We start from the raw sequence: 24,238 nt of genomic DNA, 5'->3' as shown, positions 1-24,238 counted from the left end.
TTATTTTAGTTAAATTCGTTTAAAAGAAATGCAAAAATGTTCTATTGGATATGTTACAGCAATGCAATCCTCACGACAAGGAAAGCGATTACTGGGGCGGCGGTCGAGGAACGAAACAAGGTTACGAGGTTAGTAACCAACTTGAATATATTTCAGTAGAATAGCTCGAATATATGCGAGCCTCGTGCTAATTCTACTTGGTGAAGCGCAGCACTTTTTGTTACAGGCGAAAATGAACGCGGATCATGGTCAACTACAGAAAGGTGAGTAAACTTCTATCATTTTGTCGTTTATCTTTCCTTCTTTTCTTTTTCTTTTTCCTTCCTTCAATTTCGAACAGAGATCATTCAGAATCACGTTTTAAATAGTCGAGACAACCTTTGATCGATTTCGAGATTTCTCATACCCGCTTGTAAAGCAATGTAAACACTCGATTCGAAGTCGAGTTCCTTCTCGAAACCGGTCGTGACTTTGCATCCGTGATGTAAGATCACCGATTAGGATAATGAGTTAGCAAGAGAAAGAGAGAGAATAAGTAGGAGTAAGAGTTTAAGGCCAAAGCAAAAAGTACGTGCGAACGTAAATTTATTATCGAACGATACCAAGATATCTTATCACCCCCCTTTCTTTCATTTGCAACTCGATCTTTTCGAATTTAGGCTACTCGGTAGGAATAGTAACAACCTTAAATACATTTTACACCTTTCTAACACCTACTCTCGAGTTTTATACTTCACCTGTTGCAGTTACGTTTTCGTTTCCTTTCCTTTCCTTTCCTTTCCTTTCCTTTTCATTCCTCTTTTTCTCGCATAGTATTCGTCTCCTTTTTTAATTAAATTCTCTCGTCGTCTTTTCTATTAACTTCGAATTTTGTTGGAGAATATTTGAAAAAAAGAAAAAAAGAAAGACTTTTAGAAAATTTTTTTTCTCGACATTTACATATACTGTGATGTAAAAATAATATGACGCAATTGAAATGTGTCTTTTGTATGGATAAAGTTATGAAAGAACGTACGATGAGTTTTATCCGTTTATGCAAATACTATAGAAGTAACTCTGAAGTAATACTCTCCATATATCCATCTTATTTCGTCTAATGTAAGTTTTAGATTTCATGGTTAATATTTTTCAAGTATTTATTCGTATTAAATAAAGCAACAGTCCTACGATTTCATTGTATTTATTTAAATCGAAATAAAATTGTTCGAAAAAAAGCATAGGCTCATAATGGTGAAACTCCAAATACTTGTTGAAAATAAATATTTGCCATTTTTCGGTAAAATGATTTTTAGGACAGACTGTATTCATAATGCAACTAAAAAATTATACTTAAAATTTCACATAATAAATTTATCTAAATATTATACACACAAAAAAGAGACAAAAAATATTAATAAAAATACGATTATTATTTTTTACTATTTGCATAATAATTCTATCTATGATGCAACTAAACTATATTCAAAATTTTACGTAATAAATTTATTTAAATATTATACATTCAAAAAAAGCGAGAAAAAATATGTTTATTATTTTTTATTATTTGTATAATAATTCTATCTATGATGCAACTAAATTATACTCAAAAAATTTCACGTAAAAAATTTATTGAAAAATATATAAAAGAAAAAAATGAAGCAAAGATAAAAAACATATAATATAATATAATAAAAACATAATTACGAATATAATTAGATTAAACATTTAAAATATACATTCTAATAGCCATATACGATTTGATCAGGAAATAATCGTAAATTGTGTAAAAAGTAGTAGGCAATGACCTAGGTCTTAGGCCATTGGTGTTCTCGATTATTTGATCGGTCTTCTTTTTTCTTGATCGTTCGCGTTCGTCCTCGTTCTCTTCGAAGGGATTGAGTAATCGATGTCTTTGCTCGTAAAAGGTGAAGGCACGTTACCATAAACGTTTTTCACTGCCAATGGCACGCGTGTTCCCTCTACTCGCATAGGTCGGGTTCTCGTTTACGGCACCTGAGCGGCACGCTCGATAAAGGAAAAAAAAGAAAAAGAAAAAGAAAAAATAAAGAAAAAAGGAAAAGGAAAAAAACAAAACAAAAAAGAAATAAAATAAGAAAGAAACATTCAGGATAGTGTACCAAGAGTAGAGTGAGAACCGAACAAATATTTGCATACGCATTATCGCGACGATGCAAACTAGCTGGACCTTCCTACGTCCTCGTCGAACACCCTCCCCCTTCGCCCCTCCATCTCCTCACTCTTTTCTTCCTTTTTTGTATTTTTTATTTTATTTTTGATACATTAATACGAGATACACATCGTTTATACGAAGGAGAGAAAGAGAGAGAGAGAGAGAGTTGCTAAACGCACCTAGTCAGATACGTTTCTTATTATGTGTTGCATACAAATGATATGCATATCTATAGCAATCAATATGCAATTTATTTTATTCGTGTTAGAAATATGTTTTTTCTTGTTTTTAAATCGAATAGATATACCATATATGTTATGTATGGAATAATTCATAATATTGATTATTAAGTAATTATTACTTGGAATTAGGTTTAATATCACAAGTTTCTAATTATTAATTATCTATAGAACGAATGATAATTAAAATCCGTACAGGGTTACGCTTATTAAATTTTTCCTTGAAAATTAATACGTGAAGAAAAATATAAAAAGTTTAGATATATGTGTAAATACGTTGGTATACTTTAATTACATATTTAACGAGTTTAATTTAAAAGGATTATTTGGAAAATGTGAATTAAACAAATAGGAAAATAATCTATTGAAAAAATTCGTACCTTAAAATCGTATATGTTGGTCAAACAACAGGAATACCTTGTGTTTTTTTCATGTCTAACAGTTGGTCATCCTTTGTTGTCCCTGTTAAAATATTTTTTAATATCAGAATCAGTTTAATACTCATTAAATTAAAAATAATTACAATGTAAATTTGTTTAAAAACGACGTATCTATTAATATACATCGAATATTAAAACAATATCGATCCAATATTTTATTAGATAAAAATAACAAAAAGTTCAAATCATCATTGGATAGGAACGTTAAAATAATCCAAGAATATTAGCAGAGTTCATTAGAATGTTCGATTATCTATCTTAAGTAATTGATATTTAAATCCAATTATATTTAAATACTTTTTAGTTTCAGAATCAGTTTAATATCCATTAAATTAAAAATTATAATACAAAGTAAATTTGTTTAAAAATGACATATCTATTAATGTACATCTAATATTAAATAATATCAGATCTAATGTTTTATCGGATAAAAATAAGAAACTCGAAATCATCGTTGAATAGGAACATTGAAATAATCTAAAAATGTTAGTAGAGTTTTTTAGAATATTCGATATATTATAATTAATTATTAAATTATCGATAAAAACGTTTATTGTAATCGAAAAGCACGGAACATACGTTTGGTTTACCTTCCTGTTCGAAATACACGGTTAGACTGGCACGTTGTCCCCTATGAAAGTTACTTTCACTAGACGTTGTTTATATGACTTTCCGTATAAGGAAATTCTATTTATTTCGAATATTTTTAATGTTATACATATATAACCTTCGGAAAACAACTATGAATAAAAGTACTTTCACAGAGGACAATGAACCAGTCTAACGACGGATTTCGAAGAGGATGGTGCTCCGTACTTATACTTGGTGCTTTTCGATTATAATATACATTTTTTCGATTAATTAACAATTAATTAAGGTAAATCGAATACAGTACAGTACTCTATTAATATTTTGCGATTGTTTTAACGTTCCTTTTAATTGATGACATTATTTTCATCTAATACAATATCAAATTGAAATTGTTTAATATTCGAAATAGGTCATTTACTTTGTATTATTTTTACTTCAATGAGTATTTAACTGATTCTGATACTAAAAAATATTTTAACAGGGACAACAAAGGATGACCAACTGTTAGACATGAAAAAAACACAAGGTATTCCTGTTGTTTGACCAACATATACGATTTTAAGGTACGAATTTTTTCAATACATTATTTTCCTATATGTTTAATTAACTCGTTCTAAATAATCCTTTCAAATTGAACTCGTTAAATATGTAATTAATGTATATTAACGTATTTATTTCTAATCTTTTCGTCATTACACCTCACACGCATTGTATCAATTATTTTCAAAGAAAATTTTAATAAGCGTAACCGTGCACAATTTTAACAATACACTCCACGTAGTTCCTTTTAAAGAAGATATAAATTTAAACAAAAAATAGAAACAGATTTTGTATATCCGTTTACCTTATCCACCTTTAGAAGAAACAATAAATTATTTCTCGGGAAAAAGATAAAACACTTAATAGCCAACGGGATCGGGGGGTTGTTGTTGTTGTTGTATCACCCCAAACATTAAAAGAAAACAATTTGCAATAAAAATTTTAACTAACTATATAATGTAAGAGACGGGGGGGGGAAGAGATCTTAAGTAATACGATTGGAAGTAATTTTTGTCTGTATTTTTTTTTTTGTTTTTTTATTTAAAAAAGAAAAAGGGTCGCGCGCGAACGATCATTATACCATCGCGTGTTGTTGAATTTCTCTTTAACCGAGAAGGGACTGCGACGCGCCTACGTTTCGCACTTTGGGCCAACCAAGGCCCACCGTCGATGATAGAGAGAAAGAGAAAGAGAGAGAGAGAGGATCCTCAAAGAATCACCCTCCGGCGTGTTCGTTCTTCACCGACACGTTGAAATTGCGCAACGGGTCTCTCATCAGGCCTCTCTCTCGACCGGACTATTCGTTAATGTACGGATCGCATGACTCGAAAATTTTTGGCCAACGAACGAGATGATCCAACGTTTCCACTTAGAAGGCCCCCCCGAAGGCTATTCCTTTGCGTCTTTGTCTCATTATCGTATTCGCTCGTTAAATAATACTCTTTATATATATGTATATAGATAGAGAGATATAATATATTTTCTCGAAAGATTTGATCGGTTCATTTGACGCACAATTTTCATTACGAGTCGTACAAATCTTACGATATTTTTATTATTTCTCAACTGTCCATAATTTTGACAATGAAAGATGGAAAGATAAAAAGACAAATGTGTAAACGTGTACGTGTGTGTGTAGATACTTAACCAAAGATTATTAAAGTCACTTAATCATTAGATCTTGTATGATAAAGAAAGAAAGAAATAGAGGTAGTAGGTAGTAGGTAGAAAGAATCTACCCGACGCGCATTTCGAGTCAAAAGACACCGCTCGTAGATTCTACGATGATGGCAGCACATTAAACTCATGCACCTGTTGTACTCGAGTAACACCAGGAACGCTCGACGGCCCGTATGAACGAGCTGCAACGAGATGAGACGGTCTTTATCGAACGTTTGCGTATTTTCTACACGTATATGTATATGTATATGTATATGCTCACACGTAATATGGTACACGGTGTGTTAGAGAAACGCGTGAATGAAAAAGAGACACGGAATTCGCGAATAAGTGAGAAAGAGAGAAGGGGAGAGAGAGAGATAAAGAGCAACTGTTTTCGAGGCAGAGTTTACTCCCGTCTGATAGCTGTATTTCACATTTTTTTGCGACATACACGGCAAAACTTTATAGCCAATTAAAACGATCTGCAGTGCCTCCGGACATAACGTACACAAAAGTACCGAGTCTTTAACCAGATAATATGCTTCTACTCTCCTCTATCCATCTCTATCTTTCTCTGTGTTCTCTAAAAATATTTTTTTATATTCGATTGAATAATAATACTTTCGTATTTAATTTTGTCTTCTTTTGTTTCCAATATTTCCTCGCGAATATCTAACGAAATCTTAGAAATTACTCCTTTCGTTTTACATTTTTTTTTTTTTTTTTAGTTTTCTATTATAATATCATTCACAAATGAAATCGTTTATTCTTTTGATTGTTTTTTGGGTGATTCTAATCGAGATAAAAAAATAACGAGTGTACGTATCGTTTTTCTTTTTTTTTATGTTCGTCAATGAAAGAAATGTCTGCCGTTCGTCTGAGACCAGGTACTTCAGGTGTTTTTACGATTTTTTTCTCTACCTCGCCTTGATGTTTGTTCACTCTCTCTCTCTCTCTCTTCTCGATTCGATAGCTTTTCCAGAGATTTTACCATCGGTAAAAACCCACACTCATAGATTTTACGACATCGTTCGTGGATTTTATACAACGTTACTCGCGTGTTGCTACCTTACTCGAAACGCTACCGATGAACCGGCACTCAATTTACACGACGTAACTCTTGTAAAAATCCTAACGGGAAAGATCTTTTGTATCGATCAAGAGAAAAAAGAAAAAAAATGACTACGAACGAAAATGAATAGAATAAGGATACTCTGCATCTTCAAATTACGATCGTCTTCCCTCCCTTTCTCGTCTTCGTCGTAAAAATAATCTTCATTTTTCTCCGTTCCCTTTTTTATTTGTACTTTATTCATTGTTTGTGCCCGTTTTTTTTTCCTTCTACCAACGTAAACAAAAAAATACAGCGGGAATTGGAAAACAGAGAACGCGTTTATTTTTTTATGTTTGTTTTTTTTGATTTCTTTTCTTCCTTTTTCATATCAAAATACATATTAATAGATCGATTATTTAAAAAAAAAAAAATTACAAAAACAAAAAAAAAGTAATCTCGTTTCCTAGATCTCGATTACTAATTAATTGTCAACTGACTATGCATTTCTCAATGACGAAGTAATTTACTCGGATACTTGTATCAACTCGTCGTTTTATACTTATTTCCCTAGATTATATTTCCTTTGCACTTCGCCTCACCTCAATCCACCCCACCTCACCCCATTCCCCTCTTCGTTTTCTTTACACGTGAATACGCATATACACGTTCGTTCGTCGTGTGTTAAATGCAAAATAGGAAGATTTCAAGAATATTAATACTCCTCGTCGTGTCCAATCGTTGCGATATTTTTGAAAATCTTTTATACTGGCTGATAGAAGATCTTTTACGTTGAATGTGAGAGAGAAAGAGATAAAGATAGAAAGATAGAAGCAACGAGACGACCTTGCCATTCTGAACGATGCTTTTGATTTCATTTTTTGAACGTCAGTCTGTCTCGAAAATTCTTTTTACAAAGAACTGACAATAGTCCGAGGAAAAAACGCGCTAATGTCATCGACAGAAACGTCCGAAAGATTTCTCTATCTCTCTCTCTCTCTCTTATAAGATGGAAGAATTAGAAGGAGAGAAATTTCGAATTAAAATACGACAGAAAACGAACGGTTCAAAGGGTGGGGGGGGGGAAACGTTTTATACGTAAAAGTCGATTAATTATTATCGAGACAAAAAACCTTGGCAGACGTCTTTTTCGTAGATTTTCGTTCCAACGTTTTCCGATTAATCGTTTCGACTTATCTATCATCCTCTAAAAGATTATTTATGAAATATTATTTTAAACAAATCAAGAGAGAAGAAAAGGAAAATTGATTTGAAATCCAATCAGACGTATTCTTCTTCTTCTTCTTATACTTTTAATCTCCTTCGTCATTATTTAAATTATTATTAAATATATCGCGAACACGTATATTTTTATCAATAACGTTAAGAGAAATATTAGATATCATTTTTTAGTAATAGAAGATCGAGAATCATCTCGATCGTTAAATCTAATCGCTATGGAAATTTGCCATGCGTCCATAATCGCACTTTACAAGTAGTCTTTTATCTTTTTCAACGTGTAATAAGATGACGTTGCATCGTTCGTTATTAAACAGGTCGTGAACTCCTGCTAACTAACGATAAGTCTTTAGAAGATAATAATCAACGATGGTATAATCAGTTCTATCCTTTTTTTCTATTTTTTCTTCATTCTTTTTTTAAGTTTATTTTCTTTCGCGTTAAACGCGTTTCGCGCGTGTACAGGGTGGCCCCAATGGTAGTCGCGTTAAAAACAACAAAATTAGAAATTTATTTCTGAGCCAGGTATTTGAAATAGTGAGATCGTGGAACCTACGATTATTATTTTATTTTTTAACATTATGGAGATTAGTATCTCCCTAATGAAAAATGAAAGATTCTAATTGAATAACGATTTTTTTTGTTTGATAAAGCGAATTTTAAGACACCCTGTATTACCGACGTCTCTCTCCCTTTCCCTCTCTTTCTCTTTCTTTTATTTCTTTATTAGCTCGTCCTGAGATATCAATAATTAAGTAATTAATAGTAATTGTTCGTAAAGAGCAAAAAGAAAAAAAAATATGAAGAATTATTTAAATGGTAACTTTCGCGGCTAAATTTCTGTAAGATATATCATTAGAAATCATCGGAACGATCGGAAATTCCAGAGAGGCCGTAGCCGAGCCATATTATAAAGCAATTTACAAGATTCTTCTCTGTCTTTCTTATTTTCTTAATTTTTTACTTCCCCCCGACCGCCCTCTTTTTTCCTCTTCTCTCTTTTTCTATGTTTACTTCTCAAGAGCAGCTCGAGTATTCTCGTAACCGCAACGTTCATTTTCCATTCATCCGGTGTTCTACTTTATATATCAGCATTATACATTATTTTTTTTCTTTCCTTTTTCTTTTTATTTTTCCATCCACGCCCAAGATCAGTCCCTGTTCTTACTCTCTTTCGATAACGCGAGTTGCGTTCCCTCTCTCTTATGGTTATTCTTTCTCTGTCTCGTGCATTGAAACGGAATCGTTTCTAGAGTCCGATGGATCGTTCGATCGATCGATCGATCGATCGTTGTCCGCACAGCCACTGACATTTCCACCGAGTTATTTGCATAATTTACTATGAAAAACGTTGGCTGCTACGAAAGTCTTACGTGTGCACGAATATATTTGAACATTTGTAAGCTTGTGGTACTGGTATTGGTATTGATGGTATTGTGTATTCTTAGTTACTTATATATATATACATACGTTCAGACAGGACATCTCATTTATCTTAATGAGAGAAGTATTCTCGAATTTCCGAAAAAAAAAACAAGAATACGACCTTAAGTATTAAAAATACTTCGGATAGGTCGTGGTTGTCGAAATGATGAGAGGATGGAAAAATAACAGAGAGAGATACGTACGAAAACTAGTAAAAGAAACAAAAAGAAAAATAAAGAGAGAGAGGGAGACAAAATCGTATAGCAAACGTATAACAGAGTGAGAAGGTGACAGAAACGAATGAGAAAGAAATAAAGAAAGAAAGATAGATAGAGAAGGAGTGATATAAAAAGAAGGAGAAAAGAGGATGGAGCAGGAAGGAGAGGGTCGAGAATCCTTGATCCTACCGAGTGTAGTCGCGCGGTTCGAAAAGATTACGTCAGGATCGATTCGCGGCGAGACCGATCGAATATTCATGAGTTTGAGACAAGTGCAGGCCACACGCGTTACCTGTGCACGGTTGTTTCCGTGGCTATTACCTTCCTTCGTCGCGTCGTAGTTGCAGACGACACATAAAATTGTATTAGTAGTGGTACTAGTAGTAGTAGTCGTTGTGCTTGGGTTAGTTATTAATCGTTGTCATCGAAGGCATGCGTACCGACGACCCTACTGACACCTGCTAAGATCAGAGTCTCTACTGGACTATGATAATTCTCATTCTAACCGACTTCTCTCTCTCCCTCTCTCTTTCGTATCTCTTTTTCCTTCTAGCTGTTGACTTCGTGGAAATATTATAAATATGATATTGAGAAAAGTGATCTGCAGATTTGAATTTAATTGCTCGTTTATTATTCCCGAGATAGATAGATGGATAGATAGATCTTCCATCGTTATTTGTTATATCTCGTTATATAGAACTTATATACCGACTTCGGAATATTATTTTATATTTTATTTTTTCTTTTTATTTTTCTTTTTTGTTTCTGTTTCAATTTTTACGCTTACACGCGCGCGTGCACACTCGAATTCGTCGAGACAATTTTTGCTTCCGTTTCCATTTTTGGTTTTATTTTCACGCGAACATATTTTTTTTCTTTATATAAATATGACATTCGAGAAAAAAAGGAAAAAACCTATGATTTTTATTTTTATTCGTTCGAATATTAATTTTTCTAATTAATATTGCGTATTTGCTATGGAGATTTTTGTATTGTTGTCGCGTTAGTATTGTTTCGTCGAATGTATTAATATTATTATTGTCATTTCAAAATAATCTTCTCTCGAAGTATGACATAATCGTAATCGATTATTAACATTTCGAAGAGATTTGTAAGAATAATCCTTGTAGAGAATTTTTTACTTTTTTTTTTCCTATTAGTTGTAACAACGAAAATATACGCTCGTCACGACTCATTGTCATGCAGAAAATGATATTGGGTGGCCCAAAAGTTTCTAGATCTCGCTTAAAAATAAAATAATTTTTGCGTGTATACGAAATTCGCATTGATTTTCTTTTTTTCTTTTTTAAATATATATACACTTCTTGGAAATAATATTGCATTCGTTTTGTGAATCACTGATCATTTCAAAAGATCACCATTTTTCTCAAATATTTTCCATCATCTTTCGTAATGGTCTAAGAATTTTTGGGCCACTCTGTACATATGTATATATATATACGTATATATATATATATATATATATATATATATATATATGCGTTAAAATGGAAACAATTGTCACGCTCCCACGATTATTAGCCGCGTTTCCCATGGANATATATATATATATATATATATATATGCGTTAAAATGGAAACAATTGTCACGCTCCCACGATTATTAGCCGCGTTTCCCATGGAACATGCGTAAAAAGAGGACCAAGCTCGATTTTGACGATTTTATCTCCTCGGTTAACGCATCTACAACGATTTATTTGTTTTTATTTTGTTTTTTATTTTTTTACCATCGATCTTTTCTTTATTTCAAATAATACAAATTATCATCGACGAAATTTTCATTTTTTATTTGGTAATTTTTAAATAGATACAAAAAAAAAAGAATAAGTATAATATCTGTCTTACGGGTGTATATATATTATTGCATAAAATTGACCAACGTATTTATTACGATCGGATTTATTCCCATGATCGATCATTTCGTTATTGCAAAATGTGTGAAACGATCGTCGACAAAAATTTTCTTTCCTTTTCCTTATTTGCTAATTTTAAATAAGTAAAAAAATACTATATAGATATATATTTCTTACAGACATGCTATTGCATAAAATTAATGAACATATGTATTTATCACGACTTTATTTATTTTCGCGATCGATCTTTTTTTTTCATTGGGAACAAAAAATTTTGTAAATCTTAATTATCCATCGACATAACTTATATGTTTTTAGTTATTCATTTTAGATTTAGATAAAGATCATGATTTTTTTTTACGTACACGATTGCACGTATCCTTCTATGTGTGTATGTGGCACATCTTTCTTTCACATATCCTACGACCAATTAACTTTTCCCATTGTCTTTGCTCGAAACCAATGGTCGTACTTCCGAACCATTTACTTGAATATCTCTGTTCCGGTTTTTACGTACGGATAATTCTTTGATATGACACTATTTATTTCATGCATTTATAAGACTTTCCGAGATTTTTCAATTCTTCTACGGTAGTTATAAAACTAAAAATAAACGATTACGAATAATTCTTTTTTTTCTTGTTTTATTTTTCTTATCTTGCGGTTTCAAAAAAAAAAAGAAAAAACAAGAATCGGTGTTGCGATAATAGAAAACGAAACAAACAAAAAATGTTTGTTACGTCCGATAATATTAATGGAAGAAAACGTGATAAAAAAAACGATTTCTGCTATATTTTTATTGAGAACGACTATCATCGAGTAAAAAACACCGATTTTTCATTAAAATATTTTAATATACATGGATATTTCCTTTCTTTTTTTGAGACAAATTGTAACATTATTTTGTTTCTCGTTGTTTCGTCGAGACAATACGACAAGGGAGGTGGGGGGAGGAAAAAGGTGGAATTGAAATGAAACGCGTACGTGGTAGTAGATTCGTACATCGTGACGTCATGGGTCATTAATGATTTTTATCATAATCATAATCATCATCGTCATCATAATCATCGTTGTCGTCGTCGTACAGTTTCGCGTGACGTAGGAGAATAGATGCGAGAAAGATAGAAGAAAGATAGAAGAAAGATCGTCGTGGATGCGAATTCTCGTTGAATGTTGCATTTCGAGAAACGCTGAAGCAACAACGTGAAAAGTATATCTGCGTGCAGATTAAAAGTACTCGCTGTAAATGATTCTTGTAGTTAACAAGTTACGAATCGTTGTAACTTGTCGGTGTAAATGATATTTCAAAAATACGCATCTTTTTTTCGATTCAACACGAAGCAACAACAACGACAATCGTAACATCCTACTAACATTTGTATTATTGTATTGATTTTTATTTTTCATTTACTCGATGTAAAACACCATCAAATCAAGGGGAAAAAAAAGGAAACGATGAACCAAAACGTAAAATTTGCTGGATGATCAAACGTCTAAATATATATATATATAGAGAGAGAGAGAGAGAGAAAGAGAGAGAAAGAGGATGATTGATTATTTAAAAAAAATAAGAAAGGGAAAGAAAAAGAGAAGAAACAATAATAGTAATAATTTTCTTCTTCTTGTTGTTTTATTTCTTTTTCTTATCGTCGCCATTAAATGTCGCCATCGTCTTCTTCGCGTGTCCCTTCCTCTCCGTCTCCCCCTGCTGCCCATCTTATGCATAAGATCTTATATGTAAATGTTAATTATCGGGTTCAAGCTCGCTGGAAAGATCAATTAGTTATGCCACGAGGAGAACGTTGTTACGTATACGCGCGTGTCTTATACTTAACGTTGACTACTGTACGCATTACGTTGCATGATAAATTATTACGTACTTATTTGAACGCATATTATCGCACGTGTAAACCAAATACATTATTTTCTTTTCTTTTTTTTTCCTTTTATTTTTCTTTTTTAACTCGCTTAGAGATAAAATGTTGCAAAGTAGAAACCCGATTGATGAGTGATTTGAAAATGTTAGATAGATTTATTATAGAAAATAATAATAAAACGATTCGACCGACAAGATGGCGTTCGTAGAGTCGAATTACGAACGATCAATCAATTAAACGACTCGTTTAAATCGTCCATTCCAATGTGATTGTATATATATTTTCAAGTTTAGACATTTTTGTATCTTCCTGATTTTAATAATTCGCAATAACGCAATTAGAAATGAAAAAAGAAAAAAAATCCCCGATCAATTAGTTCTCGATGATGATGATGATGATGATGATGATGATGAGGAAAGATCTCGAATCTTATCCTATTCAGCATACATAATCGTATAACTATAATATATATCGCATAACGAGTAATATTATTAAAAAGGAAAAAAAAAAGAAATACGGAACGACATATATTAAAGCGCATATATTATATTTGGAAAAGAAGAAAAAAAGTATCGGATCGCATGCGGTTTGTAAAAATAAGATTTAGAACGTCTGAAGAAAAGGTTATCGAGAGAAAATAAAAAGAAAAGGTACCCCATCGGATTCGCGAAAGCTTATTTATTTACGAAAACAAAAGTAATAGAACAATAAAAAAAAAAAAGATAAAAAGAACGAAGAAAAAAAAGATGTAATAAAAAATAGAATATGGAGGGAGAGTAGAGTTAGAGTAAGCTTGGTAACGGCAACAAGGAAAACTGAGGGGAGGAGGAGGAGGAGGAGGAGCAAGAAGACTGGTAACAACAGGAAATCATAATCGGAACGAAGAAGTAGTTAATATGTTACACCACGTAAGCGTACGCATAGCAAGTATGAGTAACACCTGTATTGGCACACGCATACACGCGCAAAATGAGCACGGTTCACACGATGATCGATATTGAGAGTTCCAGATTAATAACGAACACTCGTAATAGAGGATCGTTCGTTCGTCCTTGCAATCTGTAGAAGATCCTTGCCCCTTTGCACGATGTACTCTTGCGTCAGCTTCCACCACCACCACCACCACCATCTCCTCCTCCTTTTCTTCTTCCTTTCCCTCGTCCTCACGATTCCACCATTCTTCTTAAGCATACCTTCTCTCTATCCTTATTCTCATTCCTCTTTCACCACGGCTAGTTATTGAGTACGCGTGTTCTCCACCAAGTAGAATACGTAATACCGTTTACTTATCTGGTTAATTATCATCTATCGTCGTTAACCGTTTCCCCCCTCCTTTCATGATAAATCCTAACAACCAATACGATTGCAACCAACAGTTCGTATTGTCGTTACTAATTTCATCTTCGTTCGTTTATTTCTCTTGTTCTACAAAAAATGTCTCCTGCCTTTTTTATTTTCGTCCTTCTTTTTTCTTTAGATTTATTTATATATATATTTTTTTTTCTTTCTTTGGTTCTGAACGATTAAAACAAAAAAGATATTTGCCTCGATCAAATTTCTGAGATTGATGATCCGAAGGATTTGACACGGGCGTAGGTTTTATATTTAAATTCAATCGGATTTGATTTATTTCGTTTATCTTACTTTTGTTGTTTATCTTTTTTAGGGGAAGATCAGTATCGTGGTGCCGGTGGATCTAGCAGCGGCAGTCCTCCGGCAAGTCTACTGGTGGTTCCTCAGCCTCTAACTGTGAAACCCTCTCATCCGTCTCATCTCAACCCTCATCTCGGTGGACCACACTCGCATCCGCCGAGAAAATACCAATGCAAGATGTGTCCTCAGGTGAGAATTATTATTATTATTATTTCTTATCAACGTGTATTGTATATACATATTTGTTATTTTATTTCTTTCTTTTTAATATAGAAACTTTCGTTTAGTTTTCGTCTGTTTTTTTTTCTCTCTTTCTATTTTAATCGATATTATGTATCTTCGGTGTTTAGAATTAAATAATTAGGTATGGTTATAAACGAAACGAGAAAGGATTCGAAATTATTACGCTTTCTTAATACTTGAATGATTTCGCGTGGTAAGATGAAACAAGTTTAGATGAAAAAAAAAATGTAAAGTCAATGTATAACCTGGATTCGTTAAACTCTCTCTTTCAGTTTCTCGCCATAGTCTTATCAAATTTATGGCGTCTTAAACTTAACAATAGTTTATTTCACAGTAAATTAATTTTCATAATCATTAGAAATTTATCTATTATATTTAACTGCAAATCGTTAAGATACCAACCAGATTTAAAAACAAATGATTCCTGTATTGTCAGTTGGTATGCGTATAAAATGATTAAAATGTGCGAACAAATTTTTAAACACTATTTTTATATCCCGATTTTACGTATATCTGTTTAAACTGAAAGAATACATTTTTCTAAGATCCAAGATGAGCTGAAATAAAACGATGTCATCGAATTAATTTAAACAATTATCGTAGAAAAACAATTAAAATAATGAAACTCATGTTAAGAAATAATTGGAAGTATAAGAAAATATGAACAAAAATATCTCTATAGAATAACTCGACAGAAATAATGTTGACAATATTTAAACAGATGAAAAGTTTAGATAAAAATGAATAGACTCGACAGGAAGAACTAGATTCGCACAATTTGGTTTCACTCTCTCTCCCTCTCTCTCTTTCTCTCTCTTACTTACTCTCCCTCTTTCAGTCTCAGGATCGTCTCATCTCGTTTAAACAAGTCTTAAACTCGACGATGGTTCATTTTACAGTAAGTTAACTCTTTACGGTGTTTCCCTTTCCCTTTTCTTTCTTTCCTCGGACCCTCGACATCTACTCGACCGTTCAAAAGTGTGCGAGGGAGAGAAGAAAAAGGATAGAACAAGGAAGGAGGGGGCAAACGATGGTCGGTACGTTTACCACAGGTACATTTCGCGCAGCTAGCAACGATTCGACAAAGCCACGAGGGTTGTGTTCACCTCTCGCCACTGTTGTAAAACACCGACTATTCAACGACCGACCACCACTTTTCTCTGTTCCTGACGTAATAGACTGCACAACGAAATCTTCTCGAGAAAGGGATACCAAGAAAGAAAGAGAGAGAAAGAAACCCAACGATGTTTTGGAAACAGTTTCTTAAACAGATCTAATTTAATGTAGGATATCTTCGTATATACTTCTCGTTGTTTTTCATTTTTCAAATATAATATTTATGATATAGGTATAACACGTTCAATATTTGTTTTATTTCAAATATATTTTTAACGCAAAAGAAAATCTAGCTTTAACACGTGATTTTAAGAATTCAAACTTACAGGGATAAAAGATTTAGAAGATGAGAGTGTACAAAAAAGTAGAAAGGATTAGGGACAAGATGTTCTTGAAAATCTTTTGACAATAATTATTTGAAATACATTTTTTTCGTCGTTCAATGAACAGATCTAGAATAGTATTGTTTGTATGTATATATATATAGCTCTTATATGACTTGAAAACTATTCAATTCGATCTTAAATACTTTTTATAGACATATAACAATGCTTAGCATTCGAAAAAAAAAGGGTCAATTTTTTACCGTCGTCGTTTAGTGATTTTCCCATAAAGGTCTAGAAGAACAGAAAGAGGTCCGTCGAACTCTCTCGGACTCGAGTCAAGAATTAAATCCACTCACGAAAATTTTGTTCGACAATTTCCGATAGTTTTGTACCGGCTTTGTTGAAGAACATACTTTCGAAAGTTTTCTTTTATTTTTTTTTATTTTACAATTTTGTTTTACAATGTAACGGTATACAAAAAAGAAAAAGAGGACAGTTATAAAAAATATACCCGAAATAGGCGTGTTAAGTTCCAATTATTTACCAAACAAATGAGTACATAAAAAACAACTATTGTGAAAAACGAAATGGTAAAATCATCGAACGCGTGGGTTCCTGAGATAGTCGTAAAACTTGAACTAGGTTTTCCGAAATTTTCAAAAGAATCCCAACGTCGGGTCTCGAGATATATTTTACGGAACCCCGTTGACGTTAGAAAAAAAAACAATTCTTGACCTGATCCTTTTAAGCAAATAATGTAACGCCGTCGTTTTGGTTCCAATATTGATTTCAATTTTATTTCCTTCGATGTTTTTTTTCTCCCTACGCTAAATTAAATTAAAAGAATCCCTCAAATAATGATATTATATTCTTTATGCAAATGAAAAACTTTCCAATGCGATTACACGTACGTATATGAATATAAAAAAAATCGGATGAGTGATTTCTCAAGACGGGCGTGCGTGTGTGTGTGCGCGCGCGTTGTTTTACGAGCCGTTTAGAGACAATCGTTAAAACTTTACAGCTTTCCGCGCTTTCCATGTTAATTATTATTATTACCGAGAAACGGAAGAAAGAAAGAAAGAAAGAGAGTAAGAGAGAGAGAGAGAGGGAGAGAGAGAAAAAGATTGAAAAACGTCGTCATCCTCGTTTACTATATCTAACCGAAGCTTACGCACATAACATTCCAGAGTGCAGATCGTTAAATCGTAACGATCGATTGGCGAATGATCATAGAAATTGGTTCTAGGATTATCCGCGATCTATAACCAGTAATCAAAATTTATTAAGATAAAATGTCATATCGCTATCCCCGGTTGATACGATTAGTATCATAATATTCGAATCGATTTTTCAGTGATACGAATCGATCATATTATCGTCATCGATCATTGTCTACTTTCAATAAATATAAGATCTACAAAAAATATTCATGACCATGTACCAGAATAAAATTCTCTATCATTTTTAATCGAATTCTCATCGATCTATTATTTGTCTGTTGAATTCCTAATTATTAGAAATTATACAGGATGTCTGAAAAAGTCACACTTTATCGAATAAGAAATAATTAGAAAAAGGTTTTCTTACTCGGGATTTGAAATAACGTCATCCTGGGTCTATAATTTCTTTATCATAACGCGAACTGTTGTACAAATTCGTGTCTTGTAAATATTTATATGTATTTGCAAAAATATTCTAATCAAATATATTATTAATTATTTCTTTTGTTTTAATCTCTCGATAAAGTAACTTTTGGAACATCCTCTATACGCGTATACACATATAGACAATATTTATTAGTATCTCATAAGATTGAAATAGAGAAGTAAAAGGATTACGAGTGAAATCCAAGAGGCAAAGATCGTTTGAAGTTATTAGTTAGAAACCACCGGGAAGTGAGAAAGAAAGATAGATAGATTTAAGTAAAAGGTGGGGTAAGTGAATGTGTGAGAAAGAAAGATAGATAGATTTAAGTAAAAGGTGGGGTAAGTGAATGTGTGAGAGAGGGAGAGAGAGAGAGAGAGAGAGATAAGGGCCGATCAAAACTGATCCTGATTGGTCGCTAACGAAGGGGAATCTGCTTTAACGAAGCCATTTCGGTATTTTCAAAGATTCGGATTCGTTTTTTTTGGTAATCACGCGATTCATTAGCGAAGAACGCGGCTTAAGACGTCGTTTACTTTGTGTGTAAGAAAGCAAAGAAGGAAAGCGAACTCGATCAATTTGCGATCATCCTTTCTGTTTTTTTCTTTTTTCTTTATTTACCATAAGAACATTACTTTGTTATATCATTTCGATTTAATTATTAATATGCAAATGACGTGACGATTAAAAGTGTAAATATATTCTTGGTATATTCATTCTGTTCATTTTATTTCAACACACGTATACACACGAATTTTATATAGAATATAAGTAGACACGTTATCGATCATATTTATTTGAGTATATGCAAATAATATGACAAATTTTAAGTATTAATATTATATATCTTATTTATATCATTTTAACTAATTTTATTTAACACGCATATAACATATAAACATGCATAAATACGCATATGTAAAGTTTTTCCGTCATTTTTTTTTTTATTATTTTATAACTTCGTCCTTCGATTTTGAAATATTATTTATAAATGTCGCGACGATCTTAAATATTAATATAATACATGTGTATATTCAATTTATATAATGTTTCAGTTGGCTTAATTCGACACGCATAGAATCTATCTATATATGTTAACATAATAAGAACAAATTTAGCGTTTTCCATGATTGTTCAATTATGTTCACTACATTTATAAATAACGCGACAATTTTATATAGCGTATGTAAATATATTCCGACTGTATCAGTTTAGCTAATAATCTATTCGAATGCATATGTATAATCACACACACACAACACATGTGTACAGACAAATGGACATGCACACGTAAGATGAAAATTTGCGTCAAGTTCCTGGTAGAACGGAAGCACGCTGACAAGGTACGATCGGTGAAACGAATGGTGCCGGCCTTCGCAACGAAGGATACACGTCCTTGGAATCGTTCGATGGAAAGCGGTGTTCGAGCGTCGAAATCATTCGACGGAAACATTCATTTCTTCCTTATCGAGTTTGCCATATAATCTTTTTCCCTCTCTCTCTCTCTTTCTGTTCTTAATAGTCTTTCTACCGCCATTAAGAATCTCACCTTTTTGATTAATCGCAAGGTAAGATTGATATTCGGACTTACTACTCTACGTGGTCCTCTTCCGCGAGAGTTTGAATTATTAAATTCGACTTATAAGGACGTTCGACCTCTGTTCTAACTAAGCGTTCACATAATTACTTTCAATCCGCGTAATAAAGGCAGCTCGAACCATGTGAAACAGGAGAAAGAGAGACAGACAGTAGGAGATGTATTATATATATGTATATGTATATATGTAGTCAAACGGACCGACGATATATAAGCGTCGAAATTTCCTCGCCTCCGCCTTTTAATAAAATTCTCGTAGCTGCCACGCCTTCCATCCTACCTTATTTCGTAAAGAGAAGAGCACAGCCAGAAATTATACTTAATTTCGTGCAACGGTACCGACGAGACTCGTTTCGCTAATCTCTTTGACGATTAATCGCTTTTCATTGTCATTTTGCAATGCTTTTCTTTCTATCTTTTTTCCTTTCTTTTTCTATCACAAGCTTTTCATGTCAACGAATATTCAATTCTAACTCAAAAGAGCAAACAAAGTTACAACGAATATTTTCTTTTTTCCTTCAATCCTTTGATCCGTTCATTGATGTTACTTTATGATTAATTTCTTTATGGTTTCCTTTTTTTTTCTATATAATATATTATTATTATATTTATTATTTTTACCTTCCCTTCCCCTGTCCATTGAAAATTTGTTCGAGGATTTTCTTTTGATCTGCACCCCTTCTTTTTTTTTCGACGCGTAACTATATACTATTTTATTATTAATCTCGTTCTTGTTTTTCATTATTTTATTATTTAACTTATTTTCTCGTTTTTATATTCGTTCGTTTAATTATTTCTCCTCGTTCCTCTCGTACGAGAAGAGAGAGAGAGAGAGAAGAAAAAAAAGAAAGATAAATTCCTTCTCTATCTGCTTCGAATCGAATTTAATCGAAATGTCATAAAATTTGTCAAAAAGTATTTCGTCCGTGGTAAAAAAAAAAGAGTAACTTTTTAAACTACGTTCGTAGAAAGAATGATCGACGACGACGACGACGACGTCTACGTCTACTCGAACGTGAAAGCAGGCTAAAGGATTTCGAGCGTGAGAGACAGTAATTAGACGTTGTTTTCGAAATAATCGAGGACCATCGTCAAAGAAGAATAAGAAGAAGAAAAGAAAAAAATAAACAAAACGAATGAAAAAGAATAAGAAGGAGAAGAAGTAAACCGTACGTATCGAAGCGAGTTTAATAGGACGCACCGTTAATAAGCTACGTTTCAATGAATATTTTCACTTTCTCCATAAAGAGGAAGTATAAGAAGTTAAATCAATTCAATCGGATTGCGTCCTTAGCTTTTCTTTTCTTCGTTCATTTTCTATTCCGTAGGTTCCTGACCAATAGAAACAAATTATATATCATAAGAGATATATAAATAAAACAGAAGTACCGACAAATGATTCAAAATAGATAGAATTTAGAAAAATTGTAGATCTATTCGATCGGATTAATCGTTTCCCTTTTTCGTATTCGGGACAAAAATATGATAAGAAAGATTAAAAGAAAATCTTTCGAAGTTCCCCCCCCCCCCAACAATGTCATCAATGAAAAACGAAAAGAAGGAGAAGGAGGAAAAGGATACAAGTTCGTGGCACGAAGCAGAAGAGGATGAAAAAGAAGAAGAAAAATAAGAAGGAAGGAAGGAACATCGCGAAGGGAAAAGAGAGAATTAAAGATAAAAAGTTAGAAAAAAAAAAGAAAGGAAAGAAAGAAAAAAAAAAGTAGCTGCCTCCTGAATGAAGCTATGCACCTCCGTGGCCGGAGGGTCCGGGATTCGAGTCCGGAGGCTAGTGTACCGTGACGGCGCAGCATCCTGCCTCGTCTCCCACCCCCCCTCCCCCTCAATCCCTGCCCGTTTCCAAGCCACTCCGATTCTTCGCTTCGTATCCTTCTTCTTCGTTCGTATCTTGCTTCGACCATTCACTGAATCTTCTTTCTCTCTCTCAAATAAGTTCACTCACTTACTCACACACACACTCATGCTACTTGCTCATCTCTCTTTCTTATGGGCAACTACTACGGTGGATGGTAAGTACATCTTACACCGTAAATACGTCCACAATCCAGAACGTTTCGATCGATATCCAAAGCTCATCATAGCTACTTTACTTAGGCGAACGTGTTTGATAGCGTTCGAATTCTTTTGAACCGTAAAACCGCAACGCGAACCTAGTTAAACTCGTGTCGCGGAAATCATTCGTTAAGAATAGCGATAGATAATAAAAGATTGTGAAAAAAGCGTGCAGAATAAAATAATCTCTCTCTCTCTCTCTCTCTCTCTCGATCTTTCATAATATCGTCTTCAAATATACGTCAAATATTCTCGTTTAATCGTAATTAATTTAATTACGAACGTACATGCATATATCTCAATTTATATTTTCTTCTATATTATCCTTCCTATCTCTCGCGTTAATGTCATTAATTAATTATCATTAATAGACATTGATTTCGACGAAATTCAATCTATTACCGTTTGATTATGCAACAAATCGTATTTAAATAGATATCAAATAGAAATATGTCAACAAATCTAGCTGACAATATTTCATATATTATTTTTGGTCGTCAGAATTTTCGTAAAGAATTAATACTATTTCGCAGGAAATAATTTTGAATGTTAATCTTGAAGAAGAAGAAAAAAAGAAAGAAAAAGAAAGGATAGAAGGTAGCTCTCCTTTCGTTCTATCTGATGATTTTTTTAGTAACACTAATCGAAAAGAGGAACCGCGAAGGCAAAGTGATTTCGCAAGGCCCATTCTTCATTCTCGCTGTGACCACGAAAGGTATACGGAGCACGCACACGCACACGCGCACGCACACACACGTACGGTCGTTCAACAGTGCATCATTACGAGTAGACTGTCGTGAACGCGCGAGCGCTCGTGTGCCAGTCTTGGTAAAAGGGCCTCACCTGATCACGCACCACGGTAGCGAGAGGCCCGTCATTTTTTTCCACTCGATTTTTTATCCCTCTTTCCCCCTCTATCCCCTCTTCTTCTCCTACAGATCGGCGCTTTGTAGACAGCAGCACAGCAGCAGCAACTTCTCCGCGGAAGAGAAGTTGGAGAGTAACGAAGGAAGAAGAAGAAGAAGAAGAAGAAGAAGAAGAAAAAGAAGGGCCCTTTCTCTTCTTCATCATCTTTTGCTTCTCCTTCTTTTTCAAACGTGAATCGTCCTACCGTCCCAAAAACATCGGCTTACATTAGATCTAATTTTAATCGAACCTTTATTTTTTTCTTGCAACAAAAACAAACTCTCCTACGCCATTTTGTTCGTTCCTTTTATTTTTTTTTAATTGTTCTACAACATATTGTTACGAATTAGTTATTCTCATCGGTAAGATTAATTTCTAAATTTTTCCTAAACAAAAGTATCAAACACGTAAAAAATGAAAACTACGATTGACAGCAATTTAACACGGCCCTTTAACAAGTAAAGATTAATTGAACTTAAATTTGAAGTCTTCGTCGAATATATGTACAAGAAAGAAAGTTTCAAATTGACCCTAGAAAAAGAGATACCTGTCAAAACATCCAAGATAAAAACCTTTTTAACAATCCTTTATTGTATAATAACAATCATAGGCTATAACAAAATCAGAGACAAGATTGGATCAGGGAAAATTCGTTGAAACGGCATCGAGAGGAGAGAAAGAAGAAAGAGAGAGAGAGAGAGAGAGAGAGAAATAGATTTTATCTTTTTCCGATCTTTTGCGTTATTCCTTCAGTTCAACGCGATACGTAAGAAGAAATCGAATGAAAACGAAAACTGCTGCCGGTGGTGAATGGGTCAGGTTGGGTCCGTAGTCCTTCTCTCTTTCTCTTTTTTGGTCGGATCAGGTGGGACCAAGCGGCCAGTGCAGCAGCCAGCAGCCTCCCACGCCAAACAAAAGTCCTTAAGCCTTAGACTGAACATGATACCCCATTTACTGTCTATGTACTAAATTTCTAAATCTACCTCCTCCCCTTTCCTTCCCCCGCCTCTTCTACCTTTTCGCTTTCTCATGTACATCGAATGGCACAATGCTTCTTCTCCCTCCTCTCTCTCTTTCTATATATATATATACGTACATATATGTTTTTCTCTCTCTCTCTCTGTTTCTCCTATAAGCATCCCATAGTTATGTAACCGTCCGTCCGTCCGTCCGTCCGTCCGTCTTGACAGAAAAGCTCTTTCTTCTCTGAATGGTCCAGGATGGCGGAGTACGATAGCTTTCTTGATTCGGTGTGAACGCACTCTCGCATAAAACGAGAGAGAGAGAAAGAGAGAGAGAGAGAGAGAGAGAGAGAGAGAGAGAGAGTGAGAGTAAGGGTGGGAGGTTTAGGAGAAAGATAGACGAAATCGAGCAAAAGGGACGATATTCTACGAAGATTATCGACCACGTACCTATATAAACTATCGTACTGGCATAAGTGTGCGTGTACGCGTACATGTGTTCGTATAAAAGTAGAAGAAAGAATGAAAGAAAGAATGAAAATGTCGGAGCGAAAGGCGAGAAATTAAAGTTCTATCGAAACGAGGACGTCGCGCGATAACGCGTTCGATTTCATGCATTGAATGTATACGGAAAACTTTAGTACGGCCGCTTTCTGTGATTCGTGTTTATTCACGCTGAAATTTTTCTACAGGGTTAAGCGGGAGGGAGGGGGAACAGGGGAGGTTAAGAAGAGGAGAGGTATACCCAAGAAAGTTATGCGTCTCGGAAATTACCTCTCTCGCAGTTACTCGCAAGATCATTCTCTCTCTCTCTCTCTCTCTCTCTCTCTCTCTCTCTCTCTCTCTCTCTCTCTCTTTCTCTCAAAGCATATATTGCATAGCTTGTCTTGCGAA

General features: G+C 33.7%; 1 protein-coding gene across 1 annotated transcript in view; it reads left to right on the top strand.

Annotated features, from left to right (window-relative positions):
- The window catches only part of LOC106786734 (zinc finger protein rotund-like), a 92,860-nt gene that overhangs the window by 27,344 nt on the left and 41,278 nt on the right, over positions 1-24,238 (top strand). Inside the window, exons 2-4 of the mRNA XM_014748450.1 lie at positions 60-128; positions 227-263; positions 14,491-14,666. Coding sequence (XP_014603936.1) covers positions 60-128; positions 227-263; positions 14,491-14,666 — 282 coding nt within the window. The remainder of the gene's footprint in view (positions 1-59; positions 129-226; positions 264-14,490; positions 14,667-24,238) is intronic.

This window comes from Polistes canadensis, unplaced genomic scaffold (assembly GCF_001313835.1).
Source record: "Polistes canadensis isolate GaletaPanama2010 unplaced genomic scaffold, ASM131383v1 scaffold_80, whole genome shotgun sequence".
In the NCBI taxonomy this organism is placed as follows: domain Eukaryota; kingdom Metazoa; phylum Arthropoda; class Insecta; order Hymenoptera; family Vespidae; genus Polistes; species Polistes canadensis.
Note: the sequence above shows the minus strand (reverse complement) of the source record. Positions and strands in the feature narration are given on the sequence as shown.